We start from the raw sequence: 22480 nt of genomic DNA, 5'->3' as shown, positions 1-22480 counted from the left end.
GAAAAAGAAGGAAACAAACAACAACTAAAGCCAAATGATTTGCAATTTCCAGGAAACTCGTATTACGGAAAAATCACCGACAAAACAATTCATAGGCAATGAGAAAAGAATATTTTATTTGCAAAACTTGGTTGGTGCATATATATATATATATAGGAATTGCTTAAGGGGAGGAATCCCCATTTTTTCAAAAAAATGGGGACATGCTCCCTACCGTTGGATTTGAATTAAATGAAATCCTGTGGTTGAGATTCTATGGCCTGTGTTTTAATCTCAACCACACAATTTCATTAAAGTCAATCTAACGGTGGGGAGCGTGTCCCCATTTTTTTTGAAAAAATAGGGATCCCTCCCCTTAAGCTCCATGTATATATATATATATGTATATGTATATTCATAGTCAATGAGAGAAGAATATTTTATTTACAAAACTTGGTTGGTGCATAATTTGGAAAGCCCATAGAAACGGACCGAATCCCCTCCGGATTTAAAAAGTTTGTGCATAAAAATCAAATGATTCATACCATTGAAATTTGATCCAACGATTACAAATAAGGAACTCCTTTAAAAATTCTAATAATTGTAATCATTGAATCAAATTTCAATGGTCCGGATCATTTAATCAATAGGCTCAGATTTTTTGGATCCGGAGGAAATCCGGTACCATAGAAACAACCAAGTAGGGCCACATTGACGAATTTATTACATCATATTGCCGACGTAAACAAGCGAAAGCATCAAAGAAAAAGGATTTGGATCCTCTCCTCCTGAGCTAATGGAGAGGATCCTCCTGACCAAACATTTTAGACCGTTGGATTTTTATCGAACAACTACAAACAGAAGGATCCCTTTAAAGTTATAATAATTATAACCGTTAGATGAAAATCCAACGGTCCTAAATGGTTGATTAGGAGGATCCTCTCCATTGGCTCAAAAGAGAATCCAAATCCAAAGAAAAAGATGGAAACAAACAGCAACTAAGGCCAAATGATTTGCAATTTCCAGGAAACTTGCATTGCGGAAAAATCACCCACAAAACAATAAAAAGGCTCAGAAATCCCACATAATACATAAATTAATACACTTTTTTCTCTACATAAAAAATAATGATTTTCGAACTCTTATTTTCTTTCCATGCACTTATCTCTGTTTCTCTAGCCGTTCGATGGATATATATCAAAGACGAGAATCAATGAAGAGTTGAACAGTGAGGAGTGCAGAAGAGAACAGGGGGTGCAAAAGTCACTACCCAGTGTGAATAGTTACAATAATTCTACAGTGCTGCGATGTTATTACAAACACAAACCATAAATAGAAGTAAACTAGAAAATATGCTCGTACGTTGTTACGGAACTTGAATGAATCAACCTTAACTACATGAATAAGACATATTTAACCTGAAAAAAAAAATCAACATAATCATGAACGAACAAAAAGAATAGATCTAGGAAATTATAAAAAGCATTGTAACCGTAGATCCAGAAAATTATAAAAATCCATCCAGTCGAGACAATATAATAGTTGTGGGAAGGTGAGTATGCAACTAAGAATCTAAGATATAATTGATTTGCGATTCCATTATAATTTCACACAAATAAAGATCAAATTTTGATTTAAACATCAAACAAAACAATCTCATCTGTTACAGATTGGACCAACTAAATAAAGAATCTATTGATATGATTTTCAACCTGACTATAAAACAAAGCTTTATAACAATGCAATCAACATTATTTGAACTCAACTAAAAAGAAACTGATTGCATGTTATAAATTCCAGATTGCATGTTATAAATTCCATGGGTAAATTGATTTTGCAGATTAAAAAGAGTCAAAGAATATTGAAAATTACTAAACCCCATCACAACAAACCCATATACCCATACCTCCCTTGCCCGTTCCCTTCAACCCTTGCAGAAAATCCTCCCATCTCTCTCACCCTTGTCCCATCTCTCTGTCTCTGCAAATCGCAGAAAACAAACCCTAAACCAAATCCCTGAAATCCCTCGCCTAAATCCTCCTACATCTCTCTTGGACACCTCCTATCTCTGACTCTGCAAACCCTAAATCAAATCTCCTAATCCTATCTTGGATCCCCCATCTCTCTGCCAATCGCACAAACAAAAACCCAAACCTAATCATTCAAATCCCACCAAAACCTAATCCTTGAAACCCCACCCAAACCTAATCCCTGAAACCCCTTGTCTCAAACACCCAACACGTCTCTCTCTCAGATAGCCCTAAATGAAGTGCCTCGTAGCATCGAATCGACCTGCAACAGCCCCGGGTGAGATCAAGAGCGGCATAATAAGATATTTGTCAGAGAGCTGTGAAACAGAAAAGTAAAAACCATAGGTAAAGCAAACAACATAGTCGAAAGAGAGAACCCAGCGATGATCGGTTCTACTTTTCATATTTCCATTTTAATGTACCAGCAAGGAAATGATAGTATATTTTACAGAGAATATAAATATTGTTTTCAATGAATTAATATGATTGCAAATGTAATAGCTACATATAGTGAGGTAGGAGAAATGATGGAAGACGCACTGAAATTTGAGGTCCATAGGTTGAGAAGAGTCCATAGCATTGATCCATATATGGATATCTTGCACAAACCTACAGTTCAAGCTCCGAACAAAGTATCAATTTATCATCAATTGTGACATTCATTATTCCTAAAAAAGTTATTGATTCACAAATAAACAAATGAAAGGAATCGAAAAAGTAATGCTTACCACATGCTGGCTAAATCCAAACTCAAAATGACCACGATATTTTCCCGGCGATGATTACAAAGAGATTGCTGCCTGGGACTTCTGTAACTCCCCTGAAAACAATGTCATGAATTTATTTATTGGATAAATGTGTGTACCCAAGAACTACACTGAAACAACCACAAAAATTCAAACTTCCAAAGTAAAAATGATCTGCAACTAATAAAAAAATAATCGACTAAAAATCACATATAAACCCAAATGAAATCTGAACCCCCCAAGCAAAACTAAAAAACACCCTACATAGACAATCAAACAGAACCAAATGGGGGTTCAAATAATTTTTTTGTTATTGTTTCTCTCTTTCATGCAAGCTTACATCAGTAAAGGAAGCCAGAGATTTTAACCTTTTACCTTTTACCTTGGGTCTGAGATCCTCAAGTTGTGCACTCTCCAAACGGTTCTAGAAAGCAAAAAGCACTGTTTCCTGGAAAAGCACCAATATTCAGACATTTGCACAACTAATGGTGCACTAATTGAGTTCCCAACCTCTAAGGATGATAACTTCATCATATAGCACTACAGTTGAGCAAATTTCTTTCTGTCGTAATTACACCACCACCATACATTGTCAATTGATTATATTGGTATCTACATACATCTTTAAATTAACAATTCTATATGTAAACCAAGTAGTTCTATGTATACCTTGTACCACACTCTTCTGTTCAACTGGTTCGAGTTCCGTCTCTGTATGGCTTATTGAAACCACGGCCTCCATGATTTCACTTGCTTCCTGCTGCACCTCCAGAGCAGTATCTAGCGGTCTTAAAAACGACCCATGGAGTTCAACAATTTGTTCACTTTAGACCTTCCTATGTGCAAGGTCTCTGCTTCCTCAGGCACCTCCCAGTACACGGATGGTCTTCTAGCAGTAGCAGCCCCTGCTTCCAATCGGGCAAGTGCTTCGCCATTTTGCTTAATACGTCATTCTTCTTGACGCAATCATGCAAATAATTGCCGAGGCTACATACCAGCAGCCGGAACTAAACTTGATGCTGATAGCAGCGGGGAAATAGTGTACGCAATTTAATTGGAGGTTAGTGGGAAACAGTTTTTGCTGTTGGTGAAAAACTGGGAAAGAGTTTTTGCTGTTGGTGAGAAACCAGTAAAAAAAAGAAAATGTGCAATAGATTATTAGCAAAGAAAATCAGATATGTAGATTGAAGGCTCTATATCATCCCGTATACTATCCTTGGAGGTTGGAGTCTGTCTGTCTGTCTCTGTCATATATTTTTCAAACCTAGTTGTATATTTTTACTGTGGATTAAATTTGATTTTAATTGTTAATCTGACAACCTTTGTACTTGACATAGCCGCCAGTTTACATGCGGGGTTGAGTGGTAGACCATATCTGCTACATCGATAGAGCACCCACAAATACGAAGGCTCTGATCGAGTAGTAAGCCATATCTGCCATATCGGTAGAGGGACCACAAATACAAGGGCTCTAATCGACAAAGCGATAGATAGACCACACCCATTAGCCAGTGGATAGATGGTTAAGAGATGTGAGAAGCATGGAGGGGATGAGAGGGAAGTGATGAAAAAAGGTAGGCATTAGAGGGTTTTTACCGTCTGTCCTGGGAGGAAGAAAATCAAAAATAAAAAATTCATCAAATCTTAATCAGTATATAGAGAAGAAAACCAGGGAAATCCAAGCCAATGGAATGATGCAATATCTCATACAAACACCAAATGAGAAATAGGAAAAAATAAACTGGAATACAAATCACACAGGCCATTTGCTCCAATACTTATCGTGGAAAGATAGCTCTCAAATCTGAAGTCTGTGGAGCCAATTCAGGTTGAATTCTTCTTTAGCCACCCTTATTTTGTCGGGATTTGATAAGACAGATTCCCATAAATTTCTTGCGTCTTCGTCACATATCACTTTCTCTAACTGCTGACCAAGATCAAACACTGACACAGGCAGCTCTTTCAATCTTGAACATAGTGCCACGTTGATTTTTCTTAAACCATTCATCTTATCAATGCATTCGGGCAAGTCCTTAATGCTGGAACAATTATATATGTCAAGAAAGCACAACTTATTGAGTCTCTCAATCGAGCCTGGAAGCTTTTTTAACTCTGCGCAGGACCTTAGCCTCAACACTTCTAAATTCGCCAGCTTTTCGATGTCTTCAGGCAAGACAGATAGCTTATGAGAGTTGGTGATGCTGAGAACTTTTAGGTGGATAAGATCACATAGCTTGGCAGGCAATTCCACCAAATCGTTACAATAGTCGATGTGCAACTCCTCTAGGTATGGGAATGTCTCAAAAATTTGGATGGAAGAGTTTCCAAATGCTTGACTGACGTTACACATGAATAAAGATATCTTCTTTAGACTCTTCGATTGAATGATGTTCTCGCGTATCAAAGGAATCGAAATATGCTCTAATCTTAGTCTCTTTAGATTTGACAAAGAACACAGCAGTTCAAAGTCGCTTAGCTCAGCAGGTGAGAAGCCATCATTTGTGACTATTAGAACCTTCAGCTTGCACATTTTCTTCATGAACTTGGGTAAGGCATAGTTCTTTGCTTGAAAATTCAAAACTAGAACCTCGCCTTTTGGTAGATCCATGTTGTGCCACTCTGTTGAAGAAGATTCACCTGCAAATAAACAATGTGCTATATGATGTGACTCTGGGGAGATATTAATGTGAAATTACGTTTGTGAGCTTGTATGTACGTGATCGTACATATGTATGTATCTATTTTCTAAAGAAAGAGTTCAGAGATGCCAACCAGTTATGACAGATACTAAGCGAGCCTTCTTTGTTTTCTGCTTCTTCTCTGTCCACCATGGTGTTAAGACAGATACTAAGCGACCCTTCATTGTTTTCTTCTCTGTCCACCATGGTGGAAGCTCATCTCCACGTATGTCTACAATCAGTCTATGTCCTGTTGGGTCTTCATCATGACTCGCACGGATTGATAGCAATTTAAGCATATCATGTTGGATAACAAAATGTTCACCATAGTATCCATCCAAATCCTTAGTCCTGGTTGTGATCAAAATTTAGTTTCACAGAAGAAATTTCTGAAACGTGCATATCACAGTAGTAAATTGGTAAAAAAAGTAAAGTTTGAATACCTTGTGACTACAAGACTGGCCAAATTGCGGAAGGTGAGGTGGTATAGGTTCACTATTGAATCGTCATCATTTGATCCCTCATATAACTCTGCCCACATATCAAGAAGGAAAGCAACGGGAATTCTTTGGTCTTGGGGAAATAAAGCAAGGTCTATGAAACAATCCTTGACAGGAGCCATTTCTTTATTCAAGTCATCTAAGCAACTTTTGAGGAGCGCAAGCAAAATTTTCTCTGAATCAAAAATAGAAGAACCTTTAGATAATTCTGTGAGTTTGCTTGTCCATTTCTCTACAGGCTGATTGCGAAGTGACGTCCCTATGGTTGTAATGGCAAGCGGAAATCTCTTACAGTGGTTTAGTATCTGCAGTCCAATTGTCCCAAATAAGGTGAATAACTATTTACAGATATAGTAAAATCAACGGGTTCATTTGCGTGCATGGGTGATTTGTGTAGTAAGTGACATTTTCTATAAGCAGGAATGCATAAATAAGGGCATATACATTAGAAACTCAAACTAATATATCACCTGAATCTGAAGATCATCTGGTATGTTACAGATCGTATTTGGCAGAAATGCTGAACGACGAAAAAGAGTCAGTGCATCTTTATCTGTCAATGCTTGTAAATTATATGGAGGCCCGAATTTCGGAAAATGATATCTTGATGTCACCAAAATCTTGTAATCTGGAATTTTGATTTCATCAAACTTGTCAAGAAGGGATTCTGATGCAGACGGAACATCATCCAAGATTAACAGTAAGGGATTTTGCCCTGCTTCCCTCAAAAATTGCGGCAGCCAGATAAATGCAATTTCTTCATTTTCTAAAGCAGGTACCTTGAATCGGGCATGTTGACACAATTCTTGGACAACAAGGTGGCTGGGCTTATTGGAAACCGTGGCAAAGAAGATATTGTCCTTGAATTTATCTAGCCAAGAAAACACATGGGAATGCAACATTACTAATTAGAAGAAAAAAGAGAGAAAACAAGTGATTATCATTAGCAGACAGGTAGGAGCCATTCTACAGTATCGAGTGTGCGCATCTAAAAAAAGTTTGCCGCATCGTACAAAAACTTTATAGATAGATACCTTTGACTTGTGGATCATGACAGAACATATTTGCCAAAGTGGTTTTCCCACATCCTCCCGGAGCAGTGAGCACAAGCATTGACAGCGCGTCATCTCTAAGGAGTTTCATCTTCATCTCCGCCAAAGGCGCATCCAGTTTTAGTGTATTGCTTGGAAGGTCGGGAACTGCGCACCAAGTTGTAACAAGGTCTTGGTTTTGATTTTGAGCCACAAGATTTGCATCAGTTTGCACTAACTTCAAGATTCTTTGACGAGATTCGTCCCATTTAACAATTTTTTTAGCATATTTAGCCTTTTCAAAGAAGTTCAGATTCCCCTCGTCGCACCTTCTGGCCAGCTCCTTGCCATCCTCCATTGTTCTTGTTAAATTTTCAGAAACCCAAATGATTCTGGTCTGGCTTATCAGTGCGATCCGTTGTTCCAAGTAGTTTATATTTGAAGTGAGATCTCTGCGGAGAGTTGGAAACTTCTTAGCCATCTTGTAGAATCTTATGGCGGCACCAAACAGCCATTCAAATGGTATTTTTACAATAGCTGCTACAGCTGACGCAAGGACTGCCATAATTACAACAACAACAACCACCACCCAGCTCTGAAAATCTGAATTCTAAAACAAGAGAGCAATTGCTTTGGATCACAGAATTATAAATGCATTTGAAACGAGGGAGAGGCTGCTTTCTTTTAAACTAATCTAAACAGAGGAGAGAGAGGGATTTGAGCTCGGCTGAATAGGGAGAGACACCTCTCAAGTGTTAAGATAAGTTTGGAAGCCAAGAAGCAGTGGGCGCCTGGGCGGCTTAGGCGGGCGTTGGGCGAGGAACTGAGTTGAGAGGAAACTCAGACTTCCTCTCAACTCAGTTCCTCTCTCGGCGACAGAAAGAATTGAGAACAAATGGAAGAGCTTGATGACTAATCGAAGAGCCCATCTAAAGATAGGAGTTTGGAAGAAAGAAATTCAATACAGAGGAGATGCGGTGGGTCGCGGCGCTCTTGCTCGCCAAATCAATCTGAAACTCCAAGTTTGATCAGCAATAATACATACATACATACATATATATGTACATTCATAGTCAATGAGAGAAGAATATTTTATTTGCAAAACTTGTTTACATCATATTGCTGACGTAAGCAACTAAAAGCATCCAAGAAAAAGAAGGAAACAAACAACAACTAAAGCCAAATGATTTGCAATTTCCAGGAAACTCGTATTACGGAAAAATCACCGACAAAACAATTCATAGTCAATGAGAAAAGAATATTTTATTTGCAAAATTTGGTTGGTGCATATATATATATATATATATGTATATGTATATTCATAGTCAATGAGAGAAGAATATTTTATTTACAAAACTTGGTTGGTACATAATTTGGAAAGCCCATAGAAACGGACCGAATCCCCTCCGGATCTAAAAAGTTTGTGCATAAGGATCAAATAATCCAGATCATTGAAATTTGATCCAACGGTTACAAATAAGGAACTCTTTTAAAAATTCTAATAATTGTAATCATTAAATCAAATTTCAATGGTCCGGATCATTTAATCAATAGGCTCAGATTTTTTGGATCCGGAGGAAATCCGGTACCATAGAAACAACCAAGTAGGGCCACATTGACGAATTTATTACATCATATTGCCGACGTAAACAAGCAAGAGCATCAAAGACAGAGAAGGAAACAAACAGCAACTAAGGCCATATGATTTGCAATTTCCAGGAAAGTCGCATTGCGGAAAAATCACCCACAACAATAGAAAGGCTCAGAAATCCCAGAATATTTTATTTGCAACTTGGTTGGTGCATAATTTGGAAAGCCCATTGAAACAACATAGTAGGGCCGCATTGACCAATTTATTACGTCTTATTGCCGACGTAAACAAGCGAAAGCATCAAAGAAAAAGAATTTGGATCCTCTCCTGAGCTAATGGAGAGGATCCTCCTCCTGACCAAACATTTTGGACCGTTAGATTTTTATCGAACGACTACAAACAAAATGGTCCCTTTAAAATTATAATAATTATAACCGTTGGATGAAAATCCAATGATCCACAATGTTTGATCAGGAGAATCCTCTCCATTGGCTCAAAGAGAATCCAAATCCAAAGAAAAAGATGGAAACAAACAGCAACTAAAGCCAAATGATTTGCAATTTCCAGGAAACTTGCATTGCGGAAAAATTACCCACAAAACAATAAAAAGGCTCAGAAATCCCACATAATACATAAATTAATACACTTTTTTCTCTACGTAAAAAATAATGATTTTCAAACTCTTATTTTCTTTCCATGCACTTATCTCTGTTTCTCTAGCCGTTCGATGGATATATCAAAGACGAGAATCAATGAAGAGTTGAACAGTGAGGAGTGCAGAAGAGAACAGGGGTGCAAAAGTCACTACCCAGTGTGAATAGTTACAATAATTCTAAGGTGCGTTTGTTGCACCGGACTGTCTCGGACTGGACTAGCTTCAGGGACTAAGCTGGACTGGCTTAGACTAGACTAAGCTAAACTAATTTAGTGAAGCGTTTGGTGCAGTGTCAGACTAAGAAGCAGGATTACAATATTATATTATTTTATATTAATTTAATATATATTGATTAATATTTTATTATTACTTTATCTTGTTTTTTCCTTCTTCTATAATCATCATCCTCTCCAATCTTCCTTTCCCTTTTTCCCCTTCTCCGATCTCTGTTAACTTGTCCCTACACCTCTCCATCCCCCTTTCCCTTTTACTACACCTCTCCATCCCCCTTTCCCTTTTACCCCATTTTTGTCCCTCTGCCTCTCCCTCCTATTTCCCTTTTCTCCATCCCCTTTCCCTTTTTCCCCTTCTCCAATCTCTCTGTAACCTTATTTCTCCACCCGCCTCTCCATCCTCCTTTCCCTTTTTTCCCCATGTCGCTCCGCCTCTCCCTCCTATTTTCCTTTTCTCCAATCTCTGTAAACTTACTTGTCCCTACGCCTCTCCAACTTCCAGCTTTCATTGAATCCCATGCCGTAGAAAATCGAGGTCGATGAACCCAGGGCAGCGAAGCAGACGAAGGAGATAAAGATGCAGCGAGAGTGGACGAAGGCAAGAGAGGACGATGGAAGGTCTTAGCTAGTCCTATGGGTGTCGGGGTCTCTCGCTAAGACCGGCTAGTGAAGGAGTTTGTGAAAGCGAGTCCCACCTAGTGCCATTAATGTTAGTCCCGCCAGCCACCAAACACAGGATTATAGTCCTATTTAAGCTAGTCCAAACCAGTCCCTCTTAAGGAGCTGTAACAAACGCCCCCTACAGTGCTACGATGTTATTACAAACACAAACCATACATAGAAGTAAACTAGAAAATATGCTCGCACGTTGCTGCGGAACTTGAATGAACCAGCCTTAACTACATGAATAAGACACATTTAACCTGAAAAAAAAAATTCAACATAATCATGAACAAACAAAAAGAATAGATCTAGGAAATAAAAAGCATTGTAACCGTAGATCCAGAAAATTATAAAAATCCTTCCAATCAAGAGACAATATAATAGTTGTGGGAATGTGAGTATGCAACTAAAAATCTAAGATATAATTGATTTGCAATTCCATTATAATTTCACACAAATAAAGATCAAATTTTGATTTAAACATCAAACAAAACAATCTCATCTGTTACAGATTGGACCAACTAAATAAAGAATCTATTGATATGATTTTCAACCTAACTATAAAACAAAGCTTTATAACAATGCAATCAACATTATTTGAACTCAACTAAAAAGAAACTGATTGCATGTTATAAATTCCATGGGTAAATTGATTTTGCAAATTAAAAAGAGTCAAAGAATATTGAAAATTACTAAACCCCATCACAACAAACCCATATACCCATACCTCCCTTGCCCATTCCCTTCAACCCTTGCAGAAAATCCTCCCATCTCTCTCACCCTTGTCCCAACTCTCTGTCTCTGCAAATCGCAGAAAACAAACCCTAAACCAAATCCCTGAAATCCCTCACCTAAATCCTCCCACATCTCTCTTGGACACCTCCTATCTCTTGACTCTGCAAACCCTAAATCAAATCTCCTAATCCTATCTTGGACCCCCCATCTCTCTGCCAATTGCACAAACAAAAACCCAAACCTAATCATTCAAATCCCACCAAAACCTAATCCTTGAAACCCCACCCAAACCTAATCCCTGAAACCCCTTGTCTCAAACACCCAACACGTCTCTCTCTCAGATACCCTAAATGAAGTGCCTCGTAGCATCGAATCGACCTGCAACACCCCCGGGTGAGATCAAGAACGGCAGAATAAGATATTTGTCAGAGAGCTGTGAAACAGAAAAGTAAAAACGATAGGTAAAGCAAACAACACAGTCGAAAGAGAGAACCCAGCGATGATCAGTTCTACTTTTCATATTTCCATTTTAATGTACCAGCAAGGAAATGATAGTATATTTTACAGAGAAATATAAATATTGTTTTCAATGAATTAATATGATTGCAAATGTAATAGCTACATACAGTGAGGTAGGAGAAATGATGGAAGACGCACTGAAATTTGAGGTCCATAGGTTGAGAAGAGTCCATAGCATTGATCCATATATGGATATCTTGCACAGACCTACAGTTCAAGCTCCGAACAAAGTATCAATTTATCAGCAATTGTGACATTCATTATTCCTAAAAAAGTTATTGATTCACAAATAAACAAATGAAAGGAATCGAAAAAGTAATGCTTACCACATGCTGGCTAAATCCAAACTCAAAATGACCACGATATTTTCCTGGCAATGATTACAAAGAGATTGCTGCCTGGGACTTCTGTAACTCCCCTGAAAACAATGTCATGAATTTATTTATTGGATAAATGTGTGTACCCAAGAACTACACTGAAACAACCACAAAAATTCAAACTTCCAAAGTAAAAATGATCTGCAACTAATAAAAAAATAATCGACTAAAAATCACATATAAACCCAAATGAAATCTGAACCCCCCAAGCAAAACTAAAAAACACCCTACATAGACAATCAAACAAAACCAAATGGGGGTTCAGATAATTTTTTTGTTATTGTTTCTCTCTTTCATGCAAGCTTACATCAGTAAAGGAAGCCAGAGATTTTAACCTTTTACCATTTACCTTGGGTCTGAGATCCTCAAGTTGTGCACTCTCCAAACGGTTCTAGAAAGCAAAAAGCACTGTTTCCTGGAAAAGCACCAATATTCAGACATTTGCACAACTAATGGTGCACTAATTGAGTTCCCAACCTCTAAGGATGATAACTTCATCATATAGCACTACAGTTGAGCAAATTTCTTTCCGAAATTAAATTAAGAACAAATTCGACATTCACATGCCACAACAATTACACTGTTCCATGAAGTAATCTTACTATCACAGCCAAATTGACACAAAACATGTAACAGTCCTTTTGAAAACAAAATTCAACCCATTAATCATATTCTCATTTAGCACTCTATATACAGAAACAGATTACAGAATTTCAATAATTTTCTGAAAACAACAAACCCAACAAACATGAAAAAAAAAAGTAACTAAGTTCCCAATAGTATAATCCATCAGAAACATACAAACTTGCACATGTTTAAGGACCATGAGAAAGAAGCAGGGTAATTAAGCATATCAATATTTGCATAAGATGAACCAACATTTGAAAAGTATAAGCAGATGGACCAACACAGAGAGAAAACACCTAAATTTACAGCAAGATGAAACCTTAATGGGAATTACACATTTCCATTGGACCTAAGGATCATACACCCAACACCAAACACCTCATCGTGATCAAACCAAACTAAACTGTCATTCAATTAAGTCTCAAACACTTTAATTAAGTTAAAAAGAACAGTCCAATTCTACCAAAACTATTTACAGAAACCAAGAAAAACAGAACAAACAGTGGTGCAAAGGTGTCACCAAACACCTCATTGTGATCAAACCAAACTAAACTTTCATTCAATTAAGTGTCAAACACTTTAATTAAGTTAAAAAGAACAGTCCAATTCTACCAAAACTATATACAGAAACCGAGAAAAACAAAACAAACAGTGGTGCAAAGGTGTATAATGACACTAAATCTTCAAATGAAATTAAAAAAATTACCCAAACCAATATAAAAGCCAAAGTTAACCCTAGCAACTGTAAAATAACAATTAAAAAACGAAACCCATTAAATTAGCTACAAACCTAGATAAACCAATACTAAATTAGACTAAACAAATAACAAATAAGCTTCAAATCAAATTCCAAATCAAAAGTTTGGATAAAACCAACAACAAAACCACACCTTGTTCCTGTTCTGTCTCCCTTCTCTTGCTTTTCTCTTCTGCCTACTCCCCATATTAAGCCTTTTTTTCCGCATTTTTTCTCTTTTGGCTGCTCACTTAACCCCCATTTTTTTTTCTCTTCACTTTCCTCAATTTCCAGTCTCTCCCTTTCTTCCACGTCTATCTTTTTTTCCTCATTTTTTCCATCACTACTCTTGACACTAATTCTCCACTCTTTTTTATCTCTTAATTATTTCACTCAATCAAAACATGGGATCACATTTTCTCAAGCAGCCGAAAAACACTGACCAACCCAAAATCAGAAAAACATCCAAACTAAAACATACAATCACCATTGTCAAGCAGCAAACGATAAATTAGAAATATAAAACAAAGAAAAAAAAAAAAGAGAAACACACTAAACCATGCCATCGGTGAACACCATACCTTGGAAAGAGTAGACACACGCAGCTATTCAAGACCGATCCCACCGAAACACAATTTGTGAGCTTCGACAAAAAGGGGAGAAATCCAAATCTCAACCAATTGGCCCATCGTCTGAAAATTGAGAGCGCAAACAAAATACCAAAATAAACCAAAAGCAGGGTTTCCTTGGTGGGTATTTTGTGAGAGGGAAAACGGAAGATTTGAGGGTGGGAGAAACGAAGAGAAAGGTGGGTTCGTGGTGAGTGAAGGGGTGAAAGGAAATCCCTGGAAATCAGCCTACCCCATACTTCTCCCTTACTCTTTCTCCCTAAACCCATATCTCCCTGCCGAAAATCCTCTCCCCTACCCCCATACTCCCCCGTCTCTCCCTGCAACGGACAGAACTGTCCCTTCTCCAGTATGCGTCCAGCATGTTTGAAGCTTGTCGACCGTCACTACTTGGTTTGCAGGCTCCAAGGAGAGAGATATGGGGAGCGGAGAGAAAGGAAGAGCCGAGGAAGATGAAAGACTATGGATTTTCCAGTAGAGAAGGAGAGAGGAAGAGTGAGAGATGAGCACAAACCTGAACTCTAGACCTCTGTTCACCAGAATCACTTCCCATTCCTAAAATTAAGCAAATTCCCAACAATAACAACAAAAAACCTCTTAGATTTCACTTTCACTTAATCATAGGCATCCACTCATCCGTAACAAATGGAGAAATAAGCAAAAATCACCTAGAGACAACACAGAGTCCACTGTTGAAGCTATACATAATCATTGAAGAAAAACCTTTTACGTCCAGCACAAAGCAAACTATAGTCGAAAATTCAACAAACCAAAATAATATGCAGATAAATAAATAAATAAAAAAAGGAAAAAAATAGTCGAAATTTCTTTTATGTCCAGCATTGGAACCATCAGAGATTGTGTAGCAACAATGCAGCAAACACCATCAGAGAATGGGGATAAACATAATAGTTATTCGCACATACCTATCAGAATAGTATAATGAAAACAACTAAACATGTAAATTCAAAGATCACGAACATGCTAAAAGTCAAAACTACATTGCATAGCGATTGACATCTGGATTTACCCTTAAAGTGGCCTACGATATGTCATTAATAAAAGGCCCGAATTCTTAGTCCACTCCGCTAAATTGGTAAGAGCTTTTGCTTTACCAATCAGAACCTTAAAACAAAACCTGTAAAAGTATGATAGCGATGAAGACCTGGTAAGTTTATTACATACTGTTTCAAATACAAATTGAGACTCGTGGGAAAAAAAGAAAAAGAATCAACTATCATATTATATTCTGACAACACTATGAGATGGTATGAAGTCACCTCATCTAATTTTATGACAAATGGGTGAAACTCGTTAAAGAAACTCAACAATGGGTAGAATGTTTAAGTCTTATCTGATGAAAGAAGTGATGACGTTGTAGTTATTTCATCAGGAGGCGTTAAAACCATGAATCAAGAGGATTACAGACCAGGGATTTCAAATATTTTAATTATAAGAAGACTTGTTTGCAATACAGAGAAAAAGCTTTTTATTGTTGATAAAAATGCACACGACACCGTTGGAAGTCTAAGTTGTACATAAGAATTGATTCCCCTGAAACAATCATTAATTCAAAAGAACCAAAATTTTGCTATGTCAATGCAGATTTAATGGGAAGTAGCACACATTGCCAACAAACTTGTGTAACGGTTTATTGTAGAGAGAGAGATAGCTGACAGTAGGTCGTAGGTCGTACCCAGTGCACAAGGCTCCCGCTTTACGCAGGGTCTGGGAGAGGTGAATGTTGGCTAGCCTTACCCCCATTTATGGAGAGGCTGCTCCCAAGTCTCGAACCCGAGACCTACCACTCATGGGCGAAGGCACTTGCCAAATAGATACGCATAAATAAATAGATGACAAATAGATACGCATAAATAGTTAAAATATCACTTCGCAGAATATAAACCCTATGAGAAGAAAATAAAAAGTAGAAAAGTCTCCTTTGAGTATAATCGACAAAACCACAACAAAGGTGGCTAATTATGGAAATATCATGCCTCATGATTCGAATTAATTTATCATAACCATGGTCTGCAACAGAGTGGAAATATCACGCCACATGATTCAAATTAATTTATCACTAATCTAAATTCTAAAAATGGTAAAAGTGAGAAAATATACCTATCAACCTGCTTGCTGTGCTTTGTGTAATCCAAGTTCCACTGTGTGACTGTCTGCAGAGCTGCATAACCTCTGTGGCGAACGCCCTGAAAAGGTTTAAAGTGGCAGCAGATTGCCAATTAGAATTGAAAGGCAAAAATATCATTCCACATTTCCACTGGGCTACAAATTGACTACTAAATAGCAAAAAAATTCAAACTTGAGCTCCCAAGTTGTTTTTTCTGAAAATTTCAGGCAGATAGTGAAGAATCAAGATCGGTCCCTCGTAACTCAATTGAACCAAAACACCTTAGTAACACAGAAAACAATTTCTTTTTACGATATTGCGTTTGATACTTCTTTTGCTATTTGCGTACACCCAGCGATTGGGAAAATGATAAGTATATAGATGTTAAATAGTGGAAAATGAAAAGTGTTAGTAAACATTGAGTGGTATGGAACTTCGAGCAATAAAAAACTATGGATTTGATGCGAATGTTTGTGAAATGAATAAATTTGAGGTTAAGTTATACATAATGTATTTTTTTACTTGTAAAAATTATTCCAGAAATGCTTGGGGTTGCTTTGGTATTCAGAGTGATAAGGCATAGTTGGAATTTGAGTCAAAAGCTGATAGATTTTTCTCTGGAGCTGGTGCAGTGGAAGTGGTGTCATCAGTTAGATGTAAAACAGAGGACAATTAAAGGCATTAGTGAACATGGAATAATATGGAGATCAAAATTAAAGATATTACATAGATGTGAAATAGACTTGCATTCATAAATAAGCAATAATGCCAACACGACACTACAATTTTAAAAACACACATCTTGTCAAAATCAAACTTTCATGTGAGAGACAATTTTAAATTGGGTAACATTTAATGAGAATGTAAGGAAATCAGAGTACATAACTCATCTCTCTCTGCATAAACATTTAAATAACCAAATGCCAGTTATTGGAAAGCTGAATTACCTGGCCAAATTCTTCTTTTTATTCAAACAGCCATCTCCACTTGCTCTAAATAAAAAGGAGGGATTGTATGAACCACAACAATTGCCATCTCCACCTGCCCTGCATACAAAAGAGTAATAGTGTACAGAGACACTCTCATTTTTGCCTACATATAAAGAGTAATAGTGTACAGAAACGCTCTTATTTTTTGGAATTCACCAAATGGAAAATACATGTATATACATTATAAAACTTGACTCGAATGCATGAAAAGTACCAATCTCTGGTTTTTTTTTTTTTTTTTTTGGTCTTTTCGCAACTTGCCCCTCTTTTTCCGTCTTTATACATTAAGGAAAGCAACACATCAAGGAGTTTTTGAGGTCTTCCTATTCATTTGGACGGTACTATTCTCCGTCTTTATCAAGCAAACACTATAAACCTGCAATTAACAAAACAAATAGTGTTAATTCAAAAAATAAAACATGCATAAAATTTTTTTTAAAAAATTAAAAAAAAAAACCCAAACATGCAGGAACAAATATTAAATAAAATCAAACACCACATCAATCCAAAACCCAAATTTTTTTTCATTTCTTTTCCTCCAATCAGACCCTGCAAATCCAAATGGATATGGCCCCAGAAGAGCTCCAATTTCTCAACATCCCAGTCATACTCAGAGAATCCACCACCACTCCCAAACAGTCTTCTACCTCATAACCCCATTACACACTTTTCAGCCCATGATAACAAAAAAAATCATCGATCAGATGAGAATTTACACAAACCATAGAAAACCTACGAAAAAATAACTAAAACCCAATTATATTAAATAAAAAATTTGAAGCAGATCTGACATGAAATAGAAGGCACCTGAGGTGCTGAGGAATAGTTTAAGACCAACATCAACGCTGACCTGACCGGAATTGTTGGAAAACTCTGAGGAGATTTCAAAATTGTTATGTTGGTTTTAGGATTAGATTAAGACTTAAGAGTGAGAGAACTTGTAGAATTTGATTTATTGATTTGAGGGCTTGAGGTTGTTTTCTTATTTAATGCAAAGAAAACTTGAATCAAATGCCAAACAAAAACCCCAAAATCTTACCTGATGACAAATCAGAGGGAGAGCTTTTGGGAATAAGGATCGGAGAGGATTTGGAGGTGGAATCTGCTGACGCTGGGGTGAGTGAAGATGATGTTGCAGTCCAGGTGTCAATCGACGATGAAGACACCACCAAATTCTGCCCATCTCAACAGAATCCAACAGTTGAGGATTTCTGCAATTTGTTGGTTTCAAGGTTAGATTAATTGTCAGAGAAACTGTAGAAATGAATATGTTGGTTTGAGGGTTCGAGTTTTTTTGTGATGATTGTAGGCAACAGAAGAGATGAAGTGGTGAGCAACAGAAGTGGTGAGAGTGCAACCAGGAAGAGAGTAAACAGAAAAGGAAAGCAACACTGAATTCTTCTTCAGTACCTATTTAGTGAGTTCTTGGACCTATTTAGAGAGTTACTGGAATGAAATGAAGCCAACCCTGCAACAGAGAAACAAACGAAAATGTCAAAATCCAGAAATCCAAGTTTAACTCAATCAAATAAAATAACCAATCAAAGTTGCACACTGCAAATTCTCGCAATGTAAACTTGTTTCTCAAGGACAATTGGTCTCTCTCTCTCTCTCTCTCTCTCTCTCTCTCTCTCTCTCTCTCTCTGAATACAACATTTCAAACCAGACAATAATTAATAAAATAGAAAATTGAAGTACCTGGTAAGTTTTTCTTTTTATACAAACCGTCATCTCCTCTTGCTCTAAGTAAGAAGGAAGTGTGTGATCCACCCTTCATTCAAAACATCACAACATCTGCACTTATATAAAGGAAAAAAAGAAATGGACCAAAATAAAATTATACTAGATCCGATTATACAGAAGGCCAAACTCTTGAGTTGGGGCTGGTGGCCGTCGACCACATCATCTCCTCCATTTGAGAGAAAAGGGTTTGTTTGGCTCTTTTGTCCAATTATTTACATTAACCATATCCAAATTAAGAAGGAAAACACCATGATCAATACCTATGTTGCTCCCTTCTTGTGATCCAAATTTGAAGAAGGCCGATGGGGAGGGGCAGTTATAAGTGTCATCCTCTTTGTTTCTCCTATCCCTGCATTGTCGACCAAAACAACATCAAACCAAGTGCAATACAATCCAATATAATGCTCAAAAAATTTGAGCTCCAAACAAAGTCACAGGTTAGCAATCACCTAATCGATCATAACACCATCGCAAATATGAAAAACATAAACAATTAAGTCAGCAACATGATATGCCATCCCTTTCATACAAAACACAGATTGCAATTCAAATACGCCACATTATTTACAAACAATTACAAATCGAGAAACAATTAAATCATCATCATGAATCGCAGTGCAACATGAACACCATCAATTAGAAAAGACAGAGCTACATGGCAATAAACATACAGAGAGGAACTGCTTCAGATCCTTCCCAAAAGCAATCTTCCGCATGATAACAAAAGTGTGGTTGACCTCTGATCTAATTGCAGACACAATCTGCACAACCGACTTCTATGGAATTTGAACTTGTGAAATGTGGGGTGGAGACCTGAATGTAACAAATTAGTGTTAAGTGAATAATCCAAACATATAAAATTTAGATCATCACACCCGAATGCAAACAGAAGAATTAAATAAAGAATCGAAGCCATACGCAATCTAATTAGACAAATAAGTGAACTTTCCCATGCCGAAATCCGAAAGGCCAACAGAAATCTCTCATTACAGCACAGAAGACAAAACTTAAAAACAAAACTTAAAGGACAAATCTTAAAACTAATCAAAATTAGGTGAACCAATTATAGAGAACATAACCCTGGTAACTAATCAGGAAAAGATGCTTTTAAATCCCAGGAAAAAAATTAAGAGGAGTTTTTAAAAAATCATCATTTCAATTATTTTTCAATCTTACATTTGGGATTAAACAGAAAATATAACTAAAAATGCCAACTTTCTCAAAAAACTACAACTATTTTTACAAATTTCCATTACCCAACACTGAAAAATGAGAATCACAAAGCAACGAAGAGCTGAACACACGAGAACCAAAACGTTAAAAACAACACGTACCCATTTCAAAGACCAAAAATCCTGCAAGGACAAAAAAAATCCCAGAAAATCAGTACATCAGCACTACCTGCAAAACGCCAAAAATCAGAAAATTATTAAAAGAACCCAAAATCAGTGGCATGGTACTCGTTTCTCCATCATTCAGTAGCTAATGACCTAATGAAAAAGAACCCAAAACAGACAGCTTAAATTATGGAAAGTGCTTATAAAGCTCATGAATAAGTTCGAGCCTGCATAGATATGGTATAGCACAGATAACAACAGACAATAAAACTATGCACAGTATAACCTAAATCCGATATGTTGCATTCCACACACACACATATATGTCTACATATATATATAGATGGCCCACAGAGATTAACATCATGCAGAGGTGTGCACGCGAACACACATAAAATATACATGCATACTTAATTTTTCAGACAATAATACCACACAACATAAGTTGCAAGCTGGGACTATTTGGTTGACTCAAAAGAAAATGATGGGTTAGAAAAAGGCCAAAAAAATTGAAAGAAGAATGTTCATTCATCTCTTACGTCAACAAGAGGATGAATGCCCCTGCAAAAGACAACAAAGCAATCCACAATTATCCAACAAATAAGCACAATTTCTTGCCATTCAGTAATTATGTTCATATCTATTACAGCGCTAAAAGTAGTAGATTTTTTCATGGCCTTGATGCTGAACAGTGAAATGAAGGGTGGATACCTATTTTCTGCATCTTTAGACTCAAGGGCAAGAGAAACCTGCCAGTCCTCAAACAAATTAGGACACTCTTGCGGATCGGCCAATGATTCTGGAGCTTTTTTATTGACCTGCCATATTGCAAATTAAAATTACAAAATTAAAAATACTTGGAATAGCCAAATATATGCAAAAATATTTCCTTGCTTCAATTCAATTGGTCGATAAAGTAGAAGACATAACAATTTTTCTTTGTTATGACTTCTACATCTCATATATACATTTCACTTGAAAGAAAAGCATCATGTTCATGAATCAAGAAAAACACTGCAAAAGTCTAACCTTGTTCAGGTCATTTCTCCAAATTGAAACTATCTCTGAATTTTTTGCTTGGTAGGTAAGATCGTGCCATCAAAGCTACTTCAGGTATCCGTCCACTCTAATGAAAGATAACGAAACCCTATAAAGTAGAACACAAAAATTAGACAAAACCCAAAGACTAAACAGTAAAAAAAAAACCCTAAAATGAAAAAAAAAACTGCAAATATTCTATATATCATATAATGAACTGCAACCCATCAATCATTTCCCAAAATCAACTGCAAATCACAAAATTACTTACCCCAAATCGGCTGGAGAACTCACCAGCAGACCAAGGCTTTTCTGGGCTTAAAATTTCGTGCAGATCATTTGCACCACTTGCTCACCTACCCAAGGCCCAAGTGGTATAGACCAGCCAGCTAATCAGCCCAAAACTACTTTATAGTGGCAGTACAAGTAAATAGCTGATAAGTCACTATCATTCAAAACTGCATTCGAGCAAGATTATTGCTACATGAGGCCAGGCCAAAGTGTCTATAAAAGGAGAATGAGAAATCAAAGTCAAGGACACTCAAACAAACAAATACAAGCACAAACTCTGCTCAAAGCCAGATTTGCCTTTAAAACAAAGCTGCAGTCAGCCCAAGCCTTCATCCCTTTCAGGATAAACCCTTTGTAATAACTCTGCTACCCTGTTCAACTCTTGATGTAGTATCGATTTCTTTCTGTAAACTCACATCCCAACCCCTTTTCTAAGCTTTCAAATCTCTTGATAAACCACAAAGATAGGAAGTTGCAAGGCGATCAGCCTTGCCCGACCCTCTTTGCTTTTGTCTTTTCATTCATTAGCCTAGCAATATGTTGTATACTACAAGTTGTATCCTACAAGTTGTATCCAAGTTATTTCTAGTAATATGGCTATTAAAAGACTTTCTCAGCGCTTGAATCCGATTTGAATATGTCTTCACAGTTCAAGCCAGATCTAAGTTCTAAGCCCTCGGGCATATAAGATTTGATCACTCTAAAAGGTCCTTGGCCTCAAGGCATAAAAAAGAACCTGATGTGGACTGAACCCATCCACGACAATCTTTGATAACAAGAAGTCCGAAGTTACTTGAGGCGCAAGTAATCGACCTGTCACTTAGTTTTATTTCTGTTATATTATGATTACCATATAACGTTCGAGTACGGGATGAATTCTGATGGAAAGCCTCAAGGCCCATTCAAAGCCCCACAAAGGCACCTATTTGGATTCATCCTATTTCTCGACGCAAGAACATTGAGTATAGAAGGAGTTCTGATGGGAAGCCTCAAGGCTTATTCAAGGCCCTACAAAAGCACCTATTTGGATTCATTCTGCTCTTTGGGCTCAGGTAATCAGAAATATAATGGTTATAAGACTCATATAACCAAGAAAAGGAACCGTATGTGTTCGAGTACTAAGTAAGTTATTTATGGGAAGCCTTAAGGCCTACACCTAAGGCCCCACAAAGGCACCTGTCAATAACTAACATAGTTTCTCGAATATATATGATTAAAACTCAAA

The 22480-nt window shown here is 37.1% G+C and overlaps 2 protein-coding genes across 11 annotated transcripts; both read right to left on the bottom strand.

Annotated features, from left to right (window-relative positions):
* Positions 1-1193: 1193 nt before the first annotated feature.
* LOC103415988 (uncharacterized) lies at positions 1194-21425 on the bottom strand. Of its 10 annotated transcripts, none has more exons than XM_070814725.1 (17): positions 21236-21425; positions 20956-21073; positions 20638-20744; positions 19924-19990; positions 19039-19402; positions 18850-18938; positions 18545-18640; positions 18257-18314; positions 17886-18057; positions 17638-17717; positions 17061-17222; positions 16805-16903; positions 15851-15936; positions 3138-3203; positions 2738-2829; positions 2515-2618; positions 1194-1397 (listed from the first exon to the last, which is right to left on the bottom strand). In XM_070814725.1, exons 7-11 carry the CDS (start codon positions 18621-18623, stop codon positions 17204-17206), a joined length of 408 nt encoding a protein of 135 aa, XP_070670826.1. In that variant the 5' UTR covers positions 18624-18640; positions 18850-18938; positions 19039-19402; positions 19924-19990; positions 20638-20744; positions 20956-21073; positions 21236-21425; the 3' UTR covers positions 1194-1397; positions 2515-2618; positions 2738-2829; positions 3138-3203; positions 15851-15936; positions 16805-16903; positions 17061-17203. The 10 variants fall into 10 exon arrangements, with proteins under 10 accessions (XP_070670826.1, XP_070670817.1, XP_070670816.1 ...); XM_070814716.1 differs by lacking the exons at positions 1194-1397; positions 2515-2618; positions 2738-2829; positions 3138-3203; positions 18545-18640 and adding exons at positions 9215-10366; positions 11468-11567; positions 11687-11778; positions 12087-12152; positions 20466-20487 and having other exon boundaries at positions 19327-19402; positions 21236-21375; XM_070814715.1 differs by lacking the exons at positions 1194-1397; positions 2515-2618; positions 2738-2829; positions 3138-3203; positions 18545-18640 and adding exons at positions 9215-10366; positions 11468-11567; positions 11687-11778; positions 12087-12152 and having other exon boundaries at positions 19327-19402; positions 21236-21375.
* On the bottom strand, positions 4389-10240 carry LOC103401335 (probable disease resistance protein At5g66900). Its single transcript, XM_070814714.1, has 5 exons — positions 6968-10240; positions 6404-6804; positions 5877-6238; positions 5528-5784; positions 4389-5392 (listed from the first exon to the last, which is right to left on the bottom strand). The coding sequence occupies exons 1-5, from the start codon at positions 7527-7529 to the stop codon at positions 4554-4556; spliced, it is 2421 nt and encodes an 806-aa protein (XP_070670815.1). The 5' UTR covers positions 7530-10240; the 3' UTR covers positions 4389-4553.
* Positions 21426-22480: the final 1055 nt, after the last annotated feature.

The sequence above is a fragment of the Malus domestica genome, chromosome 15, assembly GCF_042453785.1.
Source record: "Malus domestica chromosome 15, GDT2T_hap1".
Classification (NCBI taxonomy): Eukaryota; Viridiplantae; Streptophyta; class Magnoliopsida; order Rosales; family Rosaceae; genus Malus; species Malus domestica.
The sequence above is the reverse complement of the archived record's forward strand: the minus strand, read 5'-3'. Positions and strand labels throughout refer to the sequence as shown.

Bases quoted from the DNA above. Each gene is read 5' to 3' on its own strand.
- LOC103401335 (XM_070814714.1), bottom strand. From the start codon at position 7,529: ATGGCAGTCCTTGCGTCAGCTGTAGCAGCTATTGTAAAAATACCATTT. The intron at 6,805-6,967 runs GTATCTATCTAT...TTTCTTGGCTAG, and splicing joins TCATGATCCACAAGTCAAAG to ATAAATTCAAGGACAATATC. The intron at 5,393-5,527 runs GTTGGCATCTCT...GTTTATTTGCAG, and splicing joins CTTAGTATCTGTCATAACTG to GTGAATCTTCTTCAACAGAG.
- LOC103415988 (XM_070814716.1), bottom strand. The intron at 18,315-18,849 runs GTATTGATCATG...TCTCTGTTGCAG, and splicing joins ACAAGAAGGGAGCAACATAG to GGTTGGCTTCATTTCATTCC. The intron at 17,718-17,885 runs GTAAGATTTTGG...ATCTCCTCAGAG, and splicing joins TCCCTCTGATTTGTCATCAG to TTTTCCAACAATTCCGGTCA.